General features: G+C 43.5%; 1 protein-coding gene and 2 long non-coding RNA genes across 4 annotated transcripts in view; 1 reads left to right on the top strand and 2 right to left on the bottom strand.

The window, feature by feature from the left end:
- Positions 1-8185, top strand: part of SGCD (sarcoglycan delta) — a 410213-nt gene extending 402028 nt beyond the window's left edge. For both annotated transcript variants that reach the window (XM_082211838.1, XM_082211837.1), the window contains 2 exons: positions 1177-1300; positions 3204-8185. In XM_082211838.1, coding sequence (XP_082067964.1) covers positions 1177-1300; positions 3204-3377 — 298 coding nt within the window. In that variant the 3' untranslated portion in view covers positions 3378-8185. The remainder of the gene's footprint in view (positions 1-1176; positions 1301-3203) is intronic.
- The window catches only part of LOC309526019, a 79965-nt gene that overhangs the window by 47412 nt on the left and 8503 nt on the right, over positions 1-24050 (bottom strand). The gene's annotated exons all lie outside the window — the stretch shown is intronic.
- LOC309526010 lies at positions 5977-13649 on the bottom strand. Its single transcript, XR_014216612.1, has 2 exons — positions 13484-13649; positions 5977-13430 (listed from the first exon to the last, which is right to left on the bottom strand). It is a non-coding gene; the product is annotated as an uncharacterized lncRNA (long non-coding RNA).

Below are 24050 nucleotides of genomic sequence, written 5' to 3' on the forward strand. Positions count from 1 at the left end.
ATGCAGGAAATGAAAACTAGAAATCTGGATAAGTAATGACTGCTCCAACAGAATGAATTCCTCTGAAACTACAGAACATACTGATATGCTGACCTCCAATAAATTACACTGCAAGTTTTCAAACAAGCTAGGAAAAATAAAGTTTTGCTTTTTTGTTGATGACTACTTCTGCAGAGCTTCAGTGATAATCTGAAGGCACTTCCTAAGGAGGTACATAGTTGCCACTGGGTGTTTTGATTTAAGGCTGCAATGTTCTAAACATGAATTTTAAAGATTCTGGGAAGTTAAGCAGAACGTTTTGCACTGCTGTTAAGACTAGTCATGAAACAGTAAGACAGGCAGATAAACAATGAATATGCTTTGATATTTGTTTGGTGGATCAGGATTCACAGTTGGGTTGTACACCAACCCAATTTAGATCACCCAGTAGCATCACTGCAATTTTCCCTTTCATTTTTTTAAGAAAAGGAAAAAGAGAGGAGAAGAAAGATGTAGACGTTAAGAGAGTAGGGGAAAGAAAATGGTGAATTATAGAAAAATGCAGTATACATATGTAGTATAAAGGACGGAGGTTAGAGCTAAAAGGAGGGAGGTTCTAGTCTGAAACTACTACTCTAGTCTGGGTTTGTTGTTTGCTGTTTGTTTTTCTATTTGCATTTTGGTTAAAAGATAAAATGCTAGGTATAATAAAAAAGGAGAATTTCCTGGATGCCAGGATCTAGTTTGGGGCAAGAACTCTTTGGTGCAAGAACTCCAGCAGAGATTTAAAATCACAAAATATGCAGCAAAGTAAAGTGTGGAAATATAAACTGTTAGACCTTTAAAATACCCCCTTCTAAACTGATGCAAACTGGTGTTCAGAATGCCACATGCCTTCTTACAGAACAGTAACATGAATGAAATGTACTGTAATCTGATACAAACCAAACACTAGATCATGTTAATGTGACAGACGTGCACTCTATAAAGATAGGACTTAGTCACAGATTCGTTGTTAGAGAGGTGTGAAATGCATCCACATCAAAATGTGGTTTAGTGGGCATGCTCTTTAGCATCTTAGCATCAGGTCGTAATGGAGCCTATTAAATTCAAGGAATACATATGGTTCTCTATTACAAACAAGTTTCCAGGAGAAATAAATAAAGGAAGTAATATGAACCCTTCTTGATGTTTCAGACTTGAGTCACCAACACGCTTTCTGGTGATGGAGGCTCCCAAGGGAGTTGAAATTAATGCAGAAGCTGGCAACTTGGAAGCTACATGTAGGACAGAGCTCAAGCTGGAATCCAAAGATGGAGAGGTAGGTAGAACGCTAAGTAAATCTCCAAGTGAAGAATCTGGGCCTTCCATGAGGGCCTTTTATTTTTTATGATTGTTGTACAGTGTGCAGTATCTTCAGGTAGTTTGTAGGTTTAAAAAATGGGATGACGGTGTTCACTTAAGCAATTCTATTTAGCACTGCAGCTAAAAAGAAGTGGTAGGTTTAGCATGTGTGTTACAGCTCCTTGTAGGAATGATGGAACTCATTGTATGCAGACTACATTCCTTCTATACAGAATGGCGAGGTGATTCATTAGTTTTAAAGTGCTGGGATAATAGCATTGGTTGTGTGAAACAGATTTATGCAGCTGTAAAAATGTGCAGTACTACTAAATTCTCTTCTTCCTTGTCACTTTAAAGTGAGATTTACTTGACTAGCATAATTAAATCTTATATCATGCATTTTTCCAATGAGGAGCACTTAACTCACCTGTATTGATTTGTAAAGCTGAGCATCACTTTCCTATTTGAAGGAAAGGAATATGTCAGAACAAACCTTTCCGCTGTTGAAGATGCTTAAAGAGTCTGGGATTATAACTCAACCGTTGTCCCCAAAGTATATCAGAGTATTGTTCATTAAGGGACTTATTTGTAAATCTGCGATTTAAGAACTTATAATGTGAAATGAACATTATTTTAAATTTTTGTTTTCTTGTTCTGCAAAAGGTAGAATGCTTGATTCCCACTTTACAGCTCAGAGATAACTTTCAGAGTAAACAACACATGTGGCTCTTGATGCTTAATTTGAGAAATGAAACTTATTAAAGAATGTTCCTTCTGGCCTAGATGCCATTTGTTTTATTTCCAAATGTGTGGGAGGCGGCTGTAAATATTCAGGGGTGAGTGGAGATATGGGGGCAGTCTACAAATATTCAGAGAGTCCCTCAGCCAAAAAGCAAAAAGAGTACCAAAAGTGGCTCAGTTCTATAGTTCTGGGAGGCTTAACTTCCAAACTAATTTCTGAATTTATTTTTTTAATGTTTCTGAAATTTAACATGAATATAATAAGTATGCTCTACAGCTGTCCTTTTAGTGTGCTGGCATTTTATTAATTATCCAGCGTGGCGCAGGTGGCGCTGTGGTCTAAACCACTGGGCCTCTTGGGCTTGCCTATCGGAAGGTCGAAACCCCACAACGGGGTGAGCTCCCATTGCTCTGTCTCAGCTCCTGCCAACCTAGCAGTTTGAAAGCACACCAGTGCAAGTAGATAAATAGGTACCGCTGCGGCGGGAAGGTAAACGGCATTTCTGTGCGCTCTGGCACTCATCAAGGTCCTCCGTGCGCCAGTAGTGGTTTAGTCATGCTGGCCACATGACCCAGAAAACTGTCTGTGGACAAACACCGGCTCCCTCGGCCTGAAAGCAAGATCAGCACCGCAACCCCATAGTCACCTTTGACTGGACTTAAACATCCAGGGGTCCTTTACCTTTACCTAATTATCCAGCAAACACAACAAAATGCAAGAGGTGCACAAAACTTAAACAAACTCTGGGAAATAATTGCTAGTGTCTGGTAAATGTCAATCCTATATACTATCCACTATTCCTGCATTCATTGGAATAGAGAATGATGCAGCACTTTACTCATTTGCCAGACAGTAGAAACGGGAACAATAAGTTCTGTCTGTATCTACACATGAATTGGTGAATGCAAGATTTATATGGAGCACGAATAGTGAGTGGCAGACCAATACTATATGTAACTTTTACATAGCATCCAGATATACAAGATTATACTATAGATCTAGCTGACTTTATTCGTGTAAAAAATAAGCAGATGTGTGTGTTATAGAGCGAACTTCAGTCAATTCCCACTGAACGTTTTAAATCGAAGGGCCGACAAATCCATTTCAATGCTAATTTATTTTCTCTCTTCCTCTGCAGATAACGTTGGAGGCTGCAAATATCAAACTACCTAGATTGCCTCTGGGATCCTTCTCCTCTACCGGATCCAGGCAAAAAATCTACGAGCTTTGTGTGTGTCCCAACGGGAGGTTATTCCTGTCTCAAGCAGGAAGTAGTTCCACCTGCCAGATAAAGACAAGTGTCTGCCTTTGAGAGAGACTGTTTGTGACAGGCATAGCTGGCAGCACAAAGGCCTTTTTTGGCCTCCCAGATAGCAGCTGCCAACTATTTTTACTAGAACACAGAAAGCCTATCAAAGACTTTTGTGTGCGTGTGCGTGTGTGTGCGTGTGAATATATAAATATATAGATATATATAGATATAAATAAATATATATATATATCCTTTGTGTAAAATGAAGTTTCAGTACAAGAAATTCCAGGGTGACCCTCTTTGTGTAGCATTTATTGCTCCCACATCAAAATTTGAAAATGTGCAAATTGGATCCAGATCGTTCCAGGAGTATTCAAATTGTGTCATAGCAAGCCTCTATCAGTCAAGAAAATGCTTTCAAGCCTTTCCAAATTTAGTTGTACCTTACACATGACATTTTACCTGCATGGAAATAGAGGGGGAAAATATGTCATTTAACAAAACTGCACCCATGTTTGATCTGCCACATGTACAGATACTTGGCTCTGCAATTATGGCATTCCATTGTGTCTATGAAAACTAGACTGGTATGTGATCTTCACACATGATGATGTACACAAGGTTCCTATGTCTTTTCTACTCCATGTACACTTGTATAGGTACAATGTCATGTGTGAAGTAACCCTAAGATAAAGACACACCCCCACCTGAAAAAGGCAGCTCAGCTTGTACCATTCCTTCTCAACCTAGGCCTGAAAGTAGAAACATCAAAGGCAAGGAACCAAACAAAAAATGTTCATAAAAATTATCAATCAGTTTAATACCCAGGAGGAACTGTGAGGAGGTGAGTTGCGTTGGTACCTCACTTCATAACCCATAATAGGCTCAGAAATGTTCAGACAGTAGGATATCACAATTGTTTAACTGCTGCCTTCCCCTCCTTAGGGGATGTCACCCCCTTCCACTTTGAGAACCACGGTTTTGGTATGTAGAAATGAGATTCTCTTGTTATTTACAGTCACTTCAAAGCAAAGAATAAACGGCCCGGTTAAAGACTGCATGATGAGACAAGCATCTCTGATTATTATCCTGCCATGAAAATCCATCAGATATGATGACAAAATTACCTACTGCTTAGGGTGCTCCAAGACACCTGTGGTTAAATTACACACTGTTCATTTTTAATTAGAAGCAAATATTGCAAGAGTGGTGTTCTGCAGCACTCTCCATAATCCTAGGCCTGATAGCAGCCACCTCAATGACATAAAAAGGCTCCTTCACATTTTATCTGGGTGAAGGGATTCAATGCATTTAAAGGGCCTCCGTGTGATTAAGTGCCCTTGACGTTGTGCCCATCTTCCTGGCTCTGCTCCCAACCTCCATGTGATAGCGTGAATGGAAAGCTGGCAGTGCTTGTGGAGAGTCCTCCACACAACCAGTAGCCCTGTGTTACTGGGACTTCCAATCACATGGAGCACTGTTCATAAGTACATCTGGCTTAAGAGGATTCCTCAGTGCCTATAGGCAGGAGGCAGAGCTGCGAGGACAACACAAAGATAACACAGATAGCAAAGCAAATAACTGAGTCATATCAGTGGAGGAGTTAAGAGTTGCAAGCCATTTAAAGTCCATTCAAGATATTGTTTATGAGGGCTAAAGGCCAGATGGGCAAGCATGTGGTTTTAATCATGAAAAGGAGCACTAGGATCTATTCTCACACATTTGCCTAAGATGTGTCCTGGCATTTCTGCCTCTGTAGCCCATGCACAGAGAGCGCATGACCCATCTCATCTTCAGAAAACAGCAATTGCTCTCCCATTTCAGCAGGAGTAGGAAAAATTGGTCCCATGGAAGGAAGAAAATGATTCAGCAAAGGAGAACATTGTATTAATAATGTTCAGCTTTCAACTATTCCAAACATGCTGCTCTCAGGACCATTACTGTCTACACTGCAGATGACCAGGGAACTAGAATAGATTGTGCAAGTAGCATGGGATGGGATGTCCATTTGACCCACAGCAAAACATTTTTAAAAAATAGTACAGAAAGTGCAGAGAAACTATTAATGTCAGCACAAAGCAATCTGTTTCTGATTAAAAGGCAAGATGGCCACCTGACATACAAAAATACAGGAAGAAGACAACTGACAGGTGTCTGGTTCGCCCTTTGCTGTCAACATTTCAGTTTCTGAAAACAAAAGCATTCCTTAGTTTCTGGAAATGCTTTTTTATTATTACAGTAATGAATGGGAATATATCTGATGGAACTTGGCAAAGTAAAGGGTCCATGTCTTTGGGGCCCTTTGGCTAGAAAGGTGGTATATAAATGTGAATTTTTAAAAACAAGTTAACTAAATTAATGGTATAAAATGTTGTGGGGCGAGCCATAGAAAGTCAATGTCTTTTTCTTTTTTTTTTTTTTTACAGTTGCACTATCAGAGATGCTTATTTTGAAGAAGTTTTTTAGTGGTTTGCATTGGTTATGACACAGTCAGTTCACTGAAAAGCAGTACAGTGAGTTCCCTTCAAAGCTGAACCCAAGGCACACTTCCCTACAGGAACTAGGGAAAGGGTGGTAATGTTGGTCTGTTGTAGCAACAGCAACAAAGAGTCCTGTGGCACTTAAAGACTAACAAGTTTTTTTGTGGCACAAAAAAAACTTGTGCTACAATACGTTTTACCACAGGACGTTGTTTTCTCTAAAGGAATCCTCTATGAAGTGGAAATATTAACAGCATCACAAATCAGATGTATCAAGAGAAGGGCACGCAATTTATGAAAAATGGTTTCATAAATAACTCCCACATACATTTATGTAATTTATAAAACAAAAACATACAAATATATTGGAACCTATACAAACCCCTACGTTTAAGTAACAACTACACTTATAGCAACCTTGTTATATCTTCATTTAAGTCATTTCCTTGAATTTCTTTGTGGGCTAGAGAGCACTAAGAACTTGATAGCAAGACTGATGAAGTCAGTTTGGAAGACACACCCACTCATTTCAATGATGCTTGGATTAAGCCATTACTAAATATTGTACTTAGGTGCTTCAGGTTAGCGGTAAATAAGGCTTGAAGACACCAGTGAAGTGCACTTTTGGTGGAAGGTGAAATTATAATATATTTACACTCTTAGGTATGCACTCTTAGGTATGTTTACACAGAAGTAAGTCCCCAGGTATTCAATGAGGCTTATTTCATAGTAAGTTTGTTTAAGACTGCAGCCTTTAGTGACACTGTTAGACTGCAAACCTAACTGAATGGCTCCTGTCATTAATATTATTATTTTTTACCTGGTACTTAAATCCAAGGGGGTCACCCGGGATAACCATTGTATTGGGACACAGGACTATACACCATCTCTGTTCAAAGAGGGAGACTTGTGCCTATGCCTTAAGTCAATGCACTCAGCAAGGAGAAGCACATCATACTTATTATTGAAACTAGTTTTATTTGGCGTGTTGGACTGAAGAGAATGATGGGGTTGCAATCTTTGAGAGATGAATGAGAGCTTTTAAAGCAACATGAAGTAGAGTCACTAGAAATTCATAGACTCTGGGGCACCTGGAGAAAATCCACATCTCTGACATGTTTTAACTTGGGTATTGAACTCCAAAGCTAATCCTGGAGGTCTGACTGAATCTTCAGAGGTTTGGGGGGTATTGTGGTAAAAAATTCCCTTGTTTTTCTTATTGAACAGTGATCACATGTAAGGCCATTTCATTAAGGAATACTTGTCAGGTTGATAAATGGGCTCAGCACTGCAAAGAAAATATACATATTGCCATGTAACAGAGTTGTTTGATCTTTTGTCCCCCCATTAATTTTACTGATAATGAAACAAGACAATGAAATTAGGTTCCTTTGAAATGGTCCATTGGTGTCTTTAGGTTTTTGTGTATTTGTTTCTGAAGGGCTTATCTTTCTGAGAGCTCATTTTTTATGTTAATTTGGGTCCTGATCTTGCAACTTTAAAGTTACAAATTTAGTTACTGCCTGCACTTAGGTAGTTGGGCTTCATCATATGCAGAGAGGAGGGAGGATGTTGGAAATGATGCTACCAATAAGAATCAAATATCTTTTAGATAGAGATGGGGAACCTGTAGCCCTACAGATGTTATTGGAGTTCCCAAAACCCCAGTCAGTGTGGCCAGCGATGATGGGTGTTGTAGCCCAGAAACATCTGGAGGCTTGCAGCTTCCCCATCCATGCTTGCTTAATTACTGGTCCTAATTTATCTTATACAGGGTGAGTCCTTTAAAAGAGGCCCCATGGATACAGAGTACACATGTTCCAAGAGGCCTCTTTTAAAAGACTCACCCTGTACTAGCATGGGAGACCTTTACAGCTTGCTACCAGTTCCACAAATAGCCACCCTGCTTACTACAAAAGGCAGCTGTTAGCAACTATTAAAACTCTCCTTTGCTTTTAAAAACAAACTGGGTACAACAGGACATGGTTTGACACATAAGCACCTCCCATTTCCTCTCACTCCCCCAACTCTTTAGAACCCGACAAAAGTCAAGCATGAAAGTTAAAGGACGCTTAAATCCTCAGATTAGGGCTTATGCAATAAATAAACCTATGCTGGCTTTGGAATTTTACTCTGTAGGCAGACATTTCTGAACAGCAATAGTTTGGTGTGACAAGAAGCCATGCCTATAAATATTGAGTGCCATACATGTGATCTAATGATGAAACAGATCCTTGTATCATGCAGGTGTTGCCCGTGTTATGGACACATTAGTCAAATCAGTCATGTTTTCATGGGAAACATTATTTAAAGAACATCTATGACGTGTACAAAAATGAACCCAGGCATTATATGTTGGAAAGATAGATCACAAGCAAAAAAGAAAAATTAAAAATCACTGTGCCCTATTTATTGCCTTTACCAAAGGAATAACAAAAAAAAAAATACAGCTATTTATTTCAAATCTCAGTTGTTAAAAGAATTTGTAAAACATACGGGTCTCTGGTGTAAGTATATTGTAGTTTTTAAAAAAAGATAAAAGTATTATCAGTCTGTATACACAAGTATATCAAATTTTGGTAACTCAAAATATCTTCCAATGTAAAGTTTGGAAGATTATCTGTGCCGGTGGAAGCATACTGGCAACATGGTTGTGATTTTTAAAAAATGTTCTGTAGATGGACACAACTGAGACCTGTATGTTTTAAGGTATGTTTAAACTATTGTTTTTGTTATCAATTGTTTGTTATTCTGTTACAATATTGGCTTCTCTTTGTGTTCTATCCTTTCCACTTCCAGTGTTAAAAGAGTAGGCAGTCTTGTGGGAAATGCTGCTTTAAAGGGACTGCTGACATATTGTCACTTGGGGAGACAACATAGGGACTGGTCACCAGAACAGCTGTCTGCATCTTCTATTTGAAAAACTTGTGCATTTAATTTCCATTTAATGAACAGAGGTTAGTGGGCCCTGCGGTATTCTTAGTTTATTTTTATTTTCTTCAGCTTCATGTTCATTTTCATGGCATAAGTTATCCAGACACTGTCCTCACTCATATCCCAATAACGTAATTTCTCAGTTTTCCTCCACATTGGGATTTCTCCCAGATGGCAGTTTATCTTTATCTCTGGTTGCCAAGGAGAAGCAAAGGTGGATGCTGAACCTGCTTGCACTGAAATCAATGTAAGATACACCATCGGCTTACATGCCTGTAGTAGATATCCCAGGGATTTTCTCCATCAGGATTTAAGATCTGGTTCTTGGCCTGATTGTCACAAGTAAATGGAAATGTTGTCATTGACCTCAAGTCGTTGCAATATTACACCTCCTGCATTATAGCTGCCTCTTTCTGAAATACTTAATAGACTTTGCTGTTATATTCAGCACATCTTAAGCTGCCATAAATGCTATGGATAAAGATAAATGCTCTTAATTACCGTGCCAACTAACCTTTTATGGCTTTCAGAGCATGGTTTTATACCTAGAAGATGTTGTGGAAGGCTAGTATCAGCTGCCTTTACAGCAGCAACATTGAAAACAGATTGCATTACTTTCTGGCTTGGTTTGATTCAGCAACAAATGGGTTGGATCCAGACGTAGTCACATTTAGAGTATACATATTGCAATCAATGCGACTTAAGCTAGCAGTAAATAACTTAAGCTCTATTGATTTGAATGGGTCATCTCTATGCATGTCCAAATCTGTATCCACCCCAGTGGGCGAAGTTATATACATGGACATACATGGGCTCCAGGCTTCTCTAGAAATAGATGTACTGCTGTGAGAGGAACTGTGATATGGCAGATTATATGTATTTAATAATGCAGCATGGGACTGTCCAAAACTGACATTATTGCAGACATTAGCACTTTATGGATTCAGTGAAGAAATAAATTAAGCTTGTTAACTATGTCAGAGGTCAAAGGTGTGACCCGCAGGTTCTAAGACCTCAGAAAGCATCTCCTAGGTCTCGTGAGGCCTCAGAGATGCTTTCCGAGGCCTTGCAAGACCTCTGAAGTTGTGTGGAGGCCCTGTAGTGTGGGTGCTGAGCACCTACAACATTTTTGTTGGCTACTCGGGCACCCAGAGCCCCCTATAGTTGGTGCCCCTAGGAAGTATTTATTTGTTAGCCAGCTTAGAACACAGTGGGCTTACACTGAAGTCCTTCTCAGTGTTTCGTATACTTGGGTCCCCAGCTGTTGTTGGACCACAACTCCCATCATCCCTAGCTAGCAGGACCAGTGGTGGGAATGATGAGAGTTGTAGTCCAACAACAACTGGGGAACCAAGTTTGAGAAACACTGTATAAGATGAATAGATATGGACTGTTGACTTTGTTCATGTGTCACAGTAAGCCATAAATTATGGTTTATCATGCAGTAGCAAATCATTCCTACTTCACTCTGCTCTACCCTACCAGCCTGCAGTAGGAAGGAACAAATGATAATCGATCCCAGGCCTGGAGTTGTGTCTGAAATGGCATTGTGGTTTGCTTCCCTCTGAACAAACTACAATTAGAGTGTTGCTGGTAAAGGCTTTGATAGAGTGTTATGCCAGGGCTTGTGACCTGTTTCTCTCTATTGTGTGAGAGAGGAGCAAAACAGTCTGTCTAGTTCAGCATGTTCACAGTGAGCTGGCCTTCAACTCATAGGGTGAGACCCACTAGTGGGTTGAAGCTTAATCCTAGGTGGATGACAACCACAGCTACCAACATGGTACAAGATTAAGAAATTGGTCCCCAAATGCATGTTTGGGTTAAAAATGGGTCTGGAGTCTAAAAAGGTTTAAGATATCTGATCTATGGTTCTCCTGACAAGCAAACCTGGCCACTATATGTTAAAGTATCAACATATATTTGGGTGTGTACTTTATTTGCATTTGGGTACCCATGGGCAATTGCAATACTCCTATTTGAACTGGATTCCCTGTACTATTGGTATAAGAAGGGGGAATGGCCGTCTAAAAATATTTCACCCTTTCGTTTGAATAACCCATTTAATATTTTGCTCTTGGTTTGGTTGGGGAAGCTTTTACCTTTTCTGGCTTTTGGAATCTCTTGAGGCTTTCTGAATCTAAAGAGTAGCAAACTTGCCCAAAAATCTCCTCTTCTTTTTGGTGGAAGAGGTGACTATGTAACACAGCAGGCCTATATATCTATGTCAAGGGGAAGGGAGGTAGGCTGAAATTTCCCATGCAAAATCTGTCAAAACTACAGGGATGTAAAATCTCTCAGAAATTTAATTTGACTGGTGCAGATGGTATTCCGCTAGGAAAACCCAGCAGCACTGCCATGTGCTGGAAATGTTTCATGTTCTTGTATCAGAGCACCTTGTCATCTTTTGCTTCAAATCTTTTCTTGCTAGTACCATTGTTTTAGCAGTAGCAGCATGTTGCCTTTTCAAAGGAGAGATGAGACATCTCTTAATTTCTCTTTAAGAAGGGTGCATTGTTGATCATTTCGTGATCAATTTTAGTTTTCAAAGAAAAGGTCCACTAAAGAACAATTTAAAATAATTTCTTTGCCTTGCTGTTCATTCTGCTTTGTTTTTCTGCCAGAGTGTGTAGGCGGCAGGAGGAAAATAGAAAAATGTTACATTTGCATAGTGCCCTGCTACCAAACACTTGAAATAAACATGCACCAACTTAGAAAATGGGCTTGTTAAAAAAATGTAAAGAGGCTTTGGGGCCTTTCAGAAAGTTCCCATAGGATGAACTATTTCTGCATTTCCTCTAAGTTTGCTGCATAGTCTGTGGCAGGCGCATCTTTTGTGTTGTTACAGGAATTTATTCTACATTCGTGTGTGGGTTTTCTTTTTTCCCCATTCTAAAACCTTAATCACTGATAAGAGATAAAATAGTCCAAGGGTTTCTGCTGCCTGAATGTATTACTGCTTTCTAAAGCAATGCTATTTCTATGGGCTTCGACAAGATTTTTTCATAGCAGAGCAGCATCTGTAACCCCTCCGAGCAGCTTTGGTTTTTGAAAAACCACAACAATGTATCTCACACAAAAAAATGGGTGGGATTATATTTTTCATACAAGATTGGATAACAAGAGTCTATAGTAAAGACATTGCTACATCTCTCCTTCCTACAGTTTCATTATATCATTATCTATCTATCTCATATATGAGAGAGAAAACTCCTAGGGTTTTTTATATGCTAACAAGGAATTAGCATTTTTGTTAAAGGAGTGCCTTTTTCTTGGCCATTTTCTGAGTTTGCGGCCACCAGCTCTAGCTAATTTTAGTTGATCTTACAGATGCAAAAAAAATCATTGATGCTTTAGCAGTATATTAATGATGCCCCAATTATAAGCATAAGCAGCCTAAATAATATTAATAGCCAAGGCAATTGCTGTTCAGTTTTCTCAATATTGCCATCTTACACCCATCAAGCAAGCATCAAGATCAATGTAGAAGCAAGTTATTAAGCTGAACTGCTAACTGGTATTTGTTAATGAAGTATACATTCAAATGGGCAAAAGACTATGGGCTTCTGAGGCAATGGACAATTTAGCAGCTATGGGGTGTTTAATATTTCTCCCACACACCCCCACCCCACCCTCTTCTACTGTATCTAAACTGTAGCCATGAAATATATTTTTTTGAACTGGAAGTGATACTGCAGTCATGTAAAACACAAAACACCATTGACTCAATGTGGGGGCATGTCTAGATTTACACAGGCCAAAGGTCTAATTCAATACATTTTGCAGTATTTAACAGCAAATATGGAAATATTCACTATTTTCTCTCTATTTACACCACGTACAAAACAGATGCAATCAAAAGCATCCACAGTCAAATCTCAAACATTTTGCAGAGCTGGAAATTCTGATTTAGACCAGAGTAATGGGATTGGGGGGAGAGCTTCAGACTTTTCCCCTGCACCATTTTCCCATTCTAAATCTCTCCCTAAGCTGCTATTGCCTCCATGTTAGCATAAGGTACATAACATTATAGAGGTAACTGCACTGTGTAGGCCAATAGCAGCTTTGTGGTACTACTTAGATCAAGAAAACAGCAGCACAAAGAAAAGGTTAAGCACAAACCTCTACAGTACTCCAATTAAAAAAGTGGAGTGTCCCTCCAGCTGCTTTCAAGTTGCTGTTTAAGTCAAAAAATCACATCACAGATATTTTGCATCACTTGTTTCAGTTCCCAGATTTGTATATTTCATTGCTATGTGCTTTTTCCCCAAAAAAACTGAGATGGCTAGGTAAATGATGGCCAAACTACCTTAGTGTGCCACAGCAGCACCCAGTACCAATGTGGCAAACTGCTTTTTTATTGTTCTGATGGCATATTGATAATTGGCTCCTATTCAGTGTTCAGATGCTATCACCACAAGTCAACACAGATTTAGGTGTACTTTAACTCACTTAAATCAGTGGGCTAAAGTGCACATAACTTTGTTAAATTGTGGCTAATATAGGTCTAACATTAGAGGACCTGAAAAAGAACTATGGCAAGGTTTGAAAGCTTGAATATTCTAACCCATCCAATATTTCTGTATCTTCCAATAAAGTCCAGGGTCCCTAAGCTGCTCTTAGCTGATAAAGTGGCACAAAAGGAAGCCTTATATTTAGCCATGCATCTTCAGGTCTGGTCAAGTTTTCATTTCTTCACTACCTATTAAAATGCATCTCTTTGCTACCCATTAAAATTTTGCATCTCTTCATTACCCATTAAAATGCTTTAACAGGAGTTCAACTGGGAATTGGTAGATAATCCCTAAGAGAGGAAAATAAATCTGGATCATATGTATAAATATACAGCATGATCCATGCCCTCACATAGGGTAGGGAACCTCTAACCCTCCAAATATTTTTGAACTGTGATTCCCATCATCCCCAATTCTTTCCCTACATTTCGATGCAACTAATCTTTTTAAAATGTTTATGGGACTAATCTAAAAGACTCCGAGCTCTCCATTATTTTATTTTTACAAACTGCCCTCATCTAGTCCCATATAGATCTTAATAAAATTCCATTGTGATTTTGTATGGATACATCTGTTTACAACCAGAGGCATACCTAGGTTCCCTTGCGCAATGAACTCCCCTGCAAGGAGCTGTATCAGTGCCCCCCCCCCATCCCTTGCCCTTGGCAAGATTATCAACACCCTCTACCCGGAAAAATGGAGGAGTGGGCTGGCTCCTAACCACTCTGAGCCAAAGGCTCAAATCTTGCACCCTTGGCAGGGACCAACCTGGTCAATCTCTAGGTATGTCCTTGTTTACAACCCAGTCCCAGCTCAGCTGAACTGAGATCTCAGGATTTCAAACAATAGTCTGCTCAACTTAACTGCATTGCAAGTAACAATTTTCACACATAACACCATGAGGTAGTGTGGGATTTTTTGTTTGTTTGTTTTCATATCTATAACATCAGTATAAATCCTATATTGGATAGAATTAACTATTTGTTTTTAAAAATTGCTCTCTGCTTACTGTTCCGTGTTGACAGCCTTTACATATGTGCAAAAATGCCAGGCGAGAGGTTCAAAGGCGCTTTTAGGATCACATCTGAAAATGCCCTCAAGTTCTTGGCTTAAATCAAGGAACTAATCAGGAATCTGTGGCCCTCCAGACAATGACGAAAGCAACTGCATCATCACTGATCTCTAGGGCTGGTGGGAGTTGAGGGGCCGCAGTCCCCATCTTTTGCTTAAGCTGAAATATAAAAATCTGCAAATAGAAAGAGTCTTGCTGAATCAAATCAAAGGGCCATTTAGTCCAGCATTCTGTTTCCAACAGCAGCCAGCTAGGAAACTTATAAGCAGAGCCTGAAGGACCTCATATGCTGTACATTCCCAGCATTAGTGCCCAGAGGTTTACTGCCTTTGAAGAGAAGGATGTTGCTTTGAATAGATCTTTTGGAGTTAAGAGCCGCAACCTGGATGCAATGTCCCTGGAGTGGAATGGCTCACAGCAGGGGCGAGGAGCCTGTGGCTCTCCAGATGTTGTTGAAGCTTAACTCCCATCAGCCTCAGCAACTATTGCTAGTGGTAAGGGATGATGGGAATTGTAATTCAGCAACATCTAGACAACCACAAGTTCCCCATTTATGTCCTAAACATATGCATTCCACAGGATTCAGTGGGGCTTCCAGGTAAGTTTGCTTGGGACTGCAGTATTGGAGTCACTTTCCCAACCATAGCTACAGCTTATTTTAACAGCTTGCCTTGTCTGGATACTGGTGCTCGACATATCATATAACTACTTGTCTTGATCCACTAAAATGTTGTGCATACAGAGCACTGAGAGCAGAATACAATCTCTGCTGGTATAAGCAATGACATTTCGGCTGCCAGAATCCTATCTGTCTGTGAACGTAACATAAAAACAGCCCATATGCCATCACAGTTTTCCATCTGTGATAGTAAAATGTGTTGTCTTACCTATGGTAAACACAAACTCTTTCATGAAACCACAACGAAAGGTTCAAGTTCTAAATCACATTTTTCATGAAGTTCACATTTTTTTTGGCTTTTTATTTTTATTTATGTGTGTGTGTGTGTGTGATTGTGTGAGAAAAAATTAAAGCTTTTTTATCAAGTAACATCAATCCTTGCACACTCTATGCAAAATTTTGTAAGCATTGCAATAATGCTATGAATTACACAAGGAAGTATTTTAACTTTATTACACTTTCTGTATAAAAAGATTTGTATTTAAAATTATTTCAACTGCAATCTTGTAAAATATATTAATAAAATAATGATTGTTAAGAAATAATGTGTGGCTCCATTTTCTTCCATCATTCTCAGAGCAAAAATATGAAGCCAAATGAGCACTGAATGTTTAGGATGCGGCCTAAAGTCGGGGGGGGGGGAGTACTACAAAGATGGTTCAGCCACCTTATCCTACGCTCTGTCAGGCTTCAGTGGCAGAGTAGATGTTCATCCTGTTTCCTACTGTTTTTTAAAACATGCACACACCGGTTCCCCACCTACCAAAAACAAAGGCAAGATTTAGTTGGGCTTAGGAGCATGACCACCATTTTCTCCATGGTTTGGGGGCATGAGGGGGACTGGGATAGCTTTAGCTTCAATACTGCCCTTCTTCCAAAGATCACAGGGTGGTTCACAATATAAAAACACAAAAATACAAACCATAATAACAAACCATAATAATCACCACCTCTCTCACACAGTTTAAAAGGCCATAGACTGTTTAAACAACAACATAAAAACTTTGCTCCCAAGTCAATAAATACCAAGCATGATAAGACAGATTTGGGTGTATATAGCTGCATAAACTTTTATTTGTGAATTCCTATATGAATAGTAAACAAGTAAGGCATTCCTTATTACCTCCATTAATAATGAGATCAGCTTCACACATTACATTTTAGTAGATGCATTCACTGAAACTTCTTTTCAGTGTACAGTTGGCAAAGATCACAAGAAGCCTCAGTTGCTCTTTGAGCAGGTATATGCTTCTTGGGTGCTACTTACAAAATAATTCTGTGTGAAGAAAAGACATGGCATTGGCTGTGCATGTCATGATAAACTAGGGTTTCCCGATACAGAGGTTGGAAAGGTGGATATAAAACAGTTATGTGACAACAATGATTAGCATTTCTATTTAATCTACCTTCGTAGTTTAAAGGGTACTGCAAAACAAATCTGAGTTTGCAAGGTGGGTGTCTGGCTATATTGAAGTACATGATTGTTTCTTTACAGTTAACTTTTATTTTTCCTAAAAATCAGCAGCCCTATATTACTGAGGATGCTGGTTTACAAACATATCAGCATTATTCCTTTAAAAATTGCAGGATTGATGCTACTGATAATATTTTGTCAGTATTTGCATGTTTGTCTACACCTACAGTCAGAAACATCCATCACCACCCAGTAAGGCCTTTGTTTTCATTCCCACAAGAAAACAGACTTGTGCAGTCAGAAAACACCAAATGCCTTGCAAGGCTGGGATGTGTTGGCGCCATCTGCTCTTCTTCATTAGGCAAGCATGACAAGGGGTGGAAAATCTAAAGTCGCAAATATTTAATTTAGAAAAGATAATTTGAGGCAGTAATGTTCTGTGGCAAATGTAGAAGCACATTGAAGGCAGACAGTAGCAAGCAGCAAAATACTTGCAAGCACAGGCTTTTTCCAGGTGTTGAAACACTGGATTGGGCAACGAATAACATAGAAACCACATATACTACAACTGCTGGGGGGGGGGGACACACAAAATGGTGTTCTCCAGTTGTTTTGAACTACACCTTCCCATCATCCCTGACCATCGGCTATGCTGGCTGACTATGACTAATTGGATTTGAAGTCTACAACATCTGGAGAGAGCCACCTTGAGATGGGCACATGTGTGGAACAGGAGAGAAGACTTGTATAGGAGGCAGTGTGAAAGATCTTTGCCTGGGACCCCAGAGAACCACTGCTAATCAGTGTTACACAATGCTAGCTAGATAAACAAACAGGCTACCTCAGTAAAAGGTAGCTTCCTGTGTTCCTAATGCATACCTTCCAAGTGTCCCTATTTTCCAGGGACACTCCTGGAATTACAAAAGCCATCCCAGCTTCTGATTTGATCCCGGAATGTTCCTATTTCTCCTGCCAGTGCCCAGCCTGGGGAGGAGGATGAGCCGGCACTTGTCCTGAGCGGCAGCAGCAGCAGCAGTGACTGCGAACGAGCAGCCTGTTTTCTCTCCATGGCCATCACTGCCAGCCTCCTCCATTGGCCAGCTCATAGTAGCTTCTGGAAATGGGCATGGAGGAAGAGAGGCTACCACCACCAAGGTCCCAACCCATGTGACATGCTGGCTCTGAAGGGCAAGCAGAGCTGCCCTGGTCAGGAAGGGGGAGCAGAATGGAGCTCAAGGAGTCTTGAAAATACACACACACACACACACACACACACACGTACCTCGGGTTAAGTATTTAATTTGTTCCGGAGGTCCGTTCTTAACCTGAAACTGTTCTTAACCTGAAGCACCACTTTAGCTAATGGGGGCTACCGCTGCACCACTGTCGTGCAATTTCTGTTCTCATCCCGAAGCAAAGTTCTTAACCCAAGGTACTACGGTATTTCTGGGTTAGCGGGGTCTGTAACCTGAAGCATATGTAACCCGAGGTACCACTGTACCTCTCTCTCTCTCTCTCTCTCTCTCTCTCTCTCTGTGCATCCGTGTCTAATCTTGCCCCTTTGGTATGTGTTTTTCTTTTGTAAAATCTACCAAAGAATAAAACAAAATCAAGGTTAATGGGTTTTCTCAGGATGGCGGAGGGTGTGTGTCCCATTGGTGAATGAAGTGGTGGTGGAAATGCTCTGTTGGGGAGAGGACAAAAAAATGGGAGCGGGTTGAGCAAGGTCAGTTGGGGGAGAGTGAGAAATATCCCTGCAGAATGTTAGAGGGTATGCAAATGAGGCACTTCCTGTTTCTCCATGAGGTCACTTCTAGCTAGCCAGAACTCATTTTCAGGTCAAAGGATTTCCTGTCTCCCATGAAAAGAGACTAATGGTTGGATGCAGTTTCACAAGTGCCACCCAAGATCACTAAAGAGTTAGATTCATGTGCATCTTATCTAGAGGGAAATGTAAAATAACTGTAAGACAGGAAGAGAACTTGTGAGGCACATTATTTTCAGCTATGAAAGCAAATTTTAATATGGGAAAGGGAACCCTTCTGCAGCTACTATTAATGAGCTTCTTGGGGGCTGCTCATTCCCTAGAAGCTCAGACATTCAAGACATATAACCAGTGTTTTAATTTGATGCAGTCACTTCCTATTGCTTAAACTTTAAGTTTTAAAATCACAGCCTATTTCCAATTACAGCAACCAGCTCTATGGCCCTGATTTTTCTCTTCATCAACTTAATTTCATACAAATCTTGTACTTATTAAGTAAGCCTACTTCCATTGGAGAACCAAGTCTAGGCTCAACATAAAGTGTGTGAGAGATTTTGTTTGTGTGTGATGTCCATCCAAATTACTTTTGGATACAAATGCACATCCAAAGTACTTTTAAGAGTTACAGTAGCAAAATTACTTACAACTCATTTGAGTAACACAGCCTTTTAATGCCAGAAAAGCTTCACTCTAAATTTGCAAAATAAAGGAAACACTGGCATAGGGTTCTCTCTATTTAACAGGCACAATCTGGTGCCTGGCAAATTATTGTTCATACCTTTGCACAGAAGGCTGCAAGGAGAACCTAAAAGTGCCACCCATCCACCCTGCTTTCGCCTCACTCAAGCCTCATCTTGATTAAAAAGCTTTCCATTAGCAGACAGGACGCAACTGGAAAGTACCCGATAAAGACAATAATAAACCAGTGTACTAGAAGCATATAAACAATCCGACACTCACCAGCCCCCACTAAGCAATGGCAGATGTTAAGGCACCTTTACAAAACGCCAGAATCTGCTTCATCTGTAGGTATTCCCCTTTGTAGGGCGGCAGTTCATCTCGAATTTCTGGCAGAAGCTGATGGGCTTCCTAAACGTCAAGATCAACCTGGCGTCGGCGAGACACCCGCAGACCAACGGGCAAGCGGAGCGGGTCAATGCCATCATGCAGCAGTACCTGAGATGCTATGCGAATCAACAGCCGGTGACGTGGGTGGATTACCTGCCGCTCGCCGAGTTCGCCTACAACAACACGAAGCACGTGTCCACGGGGGTCACGCCGTTCTTCGCCAACAACGGGAGGCACCCCAGAACCTTCCCGGGACTGGAAAGACTGGTGGAGGGGGAGCCGCAGACAGCAGATGCGTTCGCGTCGGAGTTGCAGGAGGTCCACGATCAGCTGCGGCGGCACCTGGAGCTGGCCAAACATGCATACAAGGTGCAGGCAGACAAACACAGAAGGGTTGGCGAAGAGATCCATGTGGGAGACTGGGTCTGGTTAGCAGCCCACGCAGTGCCGGCCAGGTCGTTGGCCAAGAAGAAATTAGGGCATAAGCAACTGGGGCCCTACCAAGTCGAAGAGCAGGTCAACCCGGTGGCTTTCAGGCTGGCGCTTCCGGAGGGTTCCAGAATGCATCCGGTGTTCCACAGATCGGTGCTCACTCCCTACAAGGCACCGCACAGGTTTCAGGAACCCGGAACGGCGCCGAGTCCGCTCCGAGAGGGAACCAGGCAACGGGGAGTGGCACAGGAGGTGCGCCTCAACGAAGTCACGGAGATTTTGGACTCCAGATGGGGGGAAGAGGGGGTAGAATACCTTCTCGCTAAGGAGGGCACCCCGGCCAGTGCCAACAGCTGGGTGCCGGGCTACGCTTTAGATGAACCTCTGCTCAAGGAAGAGTTTCATGCCCTCTTCCCCCATAGGCCAATGCCAGCGGACTTTTTCGACGACTGGCTTTTCACGCCCACGCTTTCAGCCAGCACGTTCCGGGGGTTCGACTCGGATGAGGAACCGACACGAGACGCCCGTTCCCCGGAGGGGTCACCCTCGGGATCTGCTTCAGAACCCTCGTATTGGTGGGATGATCGACCAGAGGAGCAGTGGCGCAGAAAGTGGCTGGAGGGTCCAGGACGAGCAACGCCTCCAGAAGGAAGCGAGGGAGAGACGGACATGGACGTTTTCGGGGACGACCAGGGTTTCGAGCACGGCGGCACAGAGATGGAAGCAGAGGTGACCGTCGTCGACGAGAGCAGGGAGGAAGAACCGGAAGACTTCGGATGGAGGCCCGCCACGGGAAGCGAACTGTACCCGACATTCGTCCCCTTGACACTGCAGCACCCAGCTCCCGCACCGGAAGGAGGGGAGGGGGGAAGAGGGGGCTTCGAGGGGGGGATGGATGTCAGGGGTTCAGGAGCAGAGGCGAGGGCAAGGGAGGAAACAGAGAGCGAGGGGGAGGAGGCAGAAGAAAGGATGAGTGATGACGACGACCCGAGATCTCCGAGTCTTTCCAGTGAATCAGAAGATTCACAAAAAGGAGCACCAGTGGCCAGGGCAAGGGGGGAGACTAGGGGGACACCCCAGGAAGATAGAGCCAGAGGGGACTCAGAGGGGAGCAGTTGGAGATCGGGACCAGCGTCACCGCCAGAGAGTAGGAAAGAGGAAGAGCGCCAGGGATCAAGCGCTGGCAGCTCGCAACAGGAGGGAGGGCACGAGTCAGGAGTGGCCACACCTTCATCGGGGAGCGAAGTGACGGTTAGACGGAAAGTGGAAGGTTGGGCGCGCGCGCCAAGTTCAAATGCACAGGAAGGTGGCGCAGTAGGCAGCCCGGAAAGGGAGCCAGGTCCTAAAGCCCGGCGCAAGGAGACAGGAGAGTCAGGGGGGTCAGCGTCAGAAGAATCCCGGAAGGAAGAGACCCAGGGGGGCAGAGGGACCCAGAGGAGAACTGTCAGGCGGAAAAGGTGGAGCAGGGCTAGGATATTAAGTTGGTGCGCAAGGGGCGGAGACTCAGACGGAGCTTCGCCGATCTAAGCATAAGACGTAGGGTTGCACGCAGCAGCTCGAGAATGGAGACTGTAACTCAATAAAGACTTTTATTTAACGATCGCTGGCTAGCGTGATCCTCTGTGAGCTAGGATCTGGAAGTAACCCTGACAGTAAGCTCCGTCTCATCAAATTGTGGGCATCCACGGCCTCGCGGAGAGGAGAGAAAGCGGGTGCCTACAAGAGAGCTCACGAACGGCAGACAATATGACGGCCGAACAGCAAATAACGGAACTCAGAGAAGCAGTTTCACGACTGAATGCCGAGGCGCTGGCGTCCAGGAAGAGAGAGGAGGAAGCAGCTGCCGCCTACAGGGATCTCCAGGTCAGGTTGGACGTGCTTACGAAGCAAGGGCAACAGACTCCCAAACCAGAGGGGATTGGGTTGGGGAGACGCACAGGCGGTCTGGTCTCTCACTTCGATGGGAATTTGCAACAGTACCCCAACTTTAGAGCAGACGTAATGTGTGCACTGCAACTGCTGCACAAAGACTTTAGAGATGAACAAGAGAAAGTGGGGTTCATCATGTCCCATTTGCATGGAGACGCTAAAGCATGGCTGCGCAATTTGTGGAAAGATAAGGATCCTGCGCTCCAAAATGCGGACGCCTTTATTAAAGCGATGGATGGCTGTTTTTTATCAAGCATTGACGTGGATCTTGCCCGAAAGGAGGTGCATGGACTAAGGCAAGGGAGGGCCAGCGTAAGGCAGTATCATGCCCGCTTTTTCGCTTTGGTCAGTGCCCTGGAATGGGACAGAGATTCGGCTCCTGTCAGAGACCTTTTTTGGGAGGGCTTGCACAACTTGGTTAAAGATGAGATTGCGAGGGGGGAGAGACCCCGGACCACGCAGGAGATCGTTCAGAGGGCGCTGGCGGTGGGGGTGCGGCTGGAAGAACGTCCGTGGAGCAGGGACGAAGGGCGCAGCGGGCGCGAACCAGCCAGGGGCTCCTCCTTCCTTCCCAGAGAAGCAGCGCGTGCGCAATCCACGCCTCCAACAGGGGGAGGGGTGGAACCGATGGAGGTTGGGAGTGCAAGGGCTCAGTCAGCAGCCAGAGCCCTAGCACCGGCAGCAGTGAAAGCGAAGCCTCCTAGAGGGAACAGGAAGTGTTATATCTGCGAGGATCCAGGGCATATGGCGAAAGAGTGTCCCCGGAGGCTCCACAAGCACACTGCAGCCTCAGCAATGGTGACTGCAGCAACGCAGCACGGAGAACCACAGCAGGGAAACGACGATGTCTGGCTGGAGGAAGAGGCACTGGGGCCCAGCCAGACGTGTCAGTGAAGCAGTCCCCAGAGATTTTACCGCCCATGGACCCCCTCCCGCCCAAGCCAGTAGTGAGGCTCACCGCATCGCTCCAGCTACCCAATGGAATCACCATGGACGTGCCAATCACCGTCGACTCGGGAAGCAATGCAGACTTCATAGGGCAGGACTTTGTCGACCGGCACGCTATACAGTTGCTGCCTGCCACGCTGCCCCTGCAGGTTGTCACGGTGGATGGCAGGGAGCTGTTAGGGGGGCAAGTGGTGAAGCAGACGCCACCTATGGTGCTGCGGCTTGGAAATCACAGGGAAATCATCAGCTTCAACGTCACTCAACTGTCGGACACGCCTATTGTATTGGGCATGAGTTGGCTGGACAAGCACAGCCCGACGCTGGCTTGGTACCAGAGGCAGCTGACCTTCGGCTCTTCCTTTTGTGCTGAACACTGCATCATGCCCCAGCAGGAAGGGGAGCAAGAGGAGTCACAGCTGCTGCTAGGCACGCTGCAAGCGATTCCCCACAAGTACGCAGAATTTTTGGAGGTTTTCTGCGAGAAGGAGGCAGACAAGCTACCCCCCCACAGACCATATGACTGCAAAATTGACCTGCTGCCGGGGGCGGCGCTGCCCAAAGGGAAGCTGTATTCCATGTCTGAAGACGAACTGCAGGAACTCAAAGAGTTCATAGATCATAATTTGGAGCGCGGTTTCATCCGAGAGTCCCAGGCAGCGGGGGGCAGTCCTGTATTCTTTGTGAAGAAGCGAGACACGCCCCAAAAAAGACTCGTAGTGGACTACCGCATTTTGAACAGTGTGACCAAGCCATCGGACTTCCCCATGCCCCGAATCGACGACCTCCTCGCCAAAGTACGCAAGGGCAGCGTGTTCACCAAGTTGGACCTGCGAGGGGCGTACAACCTCATTCGCATGCGGGAAGGAGATGAGTGGAAGACAGCCATGTTCACGCCCCTGGGCACCTACGAATATAGGGTTATGCCTTTTGGATTGCAAAATGGCTCCCACGTTTTTCAAGTTTTCATGCATCACGTGTTGGCGGGGCTCCTCTACAAAACGTGCGTCTGTTTCTTGGATGACATCCTGATCTTTTCGGAATCGCAGCAGGAGCATGACAGACACGTCAGGGAAGTGCTGAGCCGGCTACAGCAACATAGGCTTTACGCCAAGCTGGAGAAGTGCCAATTCGACGTGACGGAGGTGGATTTCCTGGGCTACAAGTTGTCTGACAAGGGGCTCGCCATGGACAGCGCCAAGGTTCGAGCGGTGTTGGATTGGAAAAGCCCACGCAACCGGAAGGAGGTCCAACGGTTTGTCGGCTTCGCAAACTTCTATCGCAAGTTCATCAAAGGCTTCGCTATGCAAACAGCGGCCATCACGGACACGCTCAGTTCCAAGAAAAAGAAGTTCATCTGGACAGCACAGGCGGAGCAGTCCTTTCAGGCGCTCAAGCGTCTTTTCGCGTCGGAGGAACAGCTACTTCATGTCGACCCCAGCAGGCCGATGAGAGTTGAAACAGACGCCTCGGACAGGGCCGTCGGAGCAGTCCTGCTGCAGAA

Source organism: Podarcis vaucheri (assembly GCF_965113315.1).
Source record: "Podarcis vaucheri genome assembly, chromosome: 2".
NCBI classification, from domain to species: domain Eukaryota; kingdom Metazoa; phylum Chordata; class Lepidosauria; order Squamata; family Lacertidae; genus Podarcis; species Podarcis vaucheri.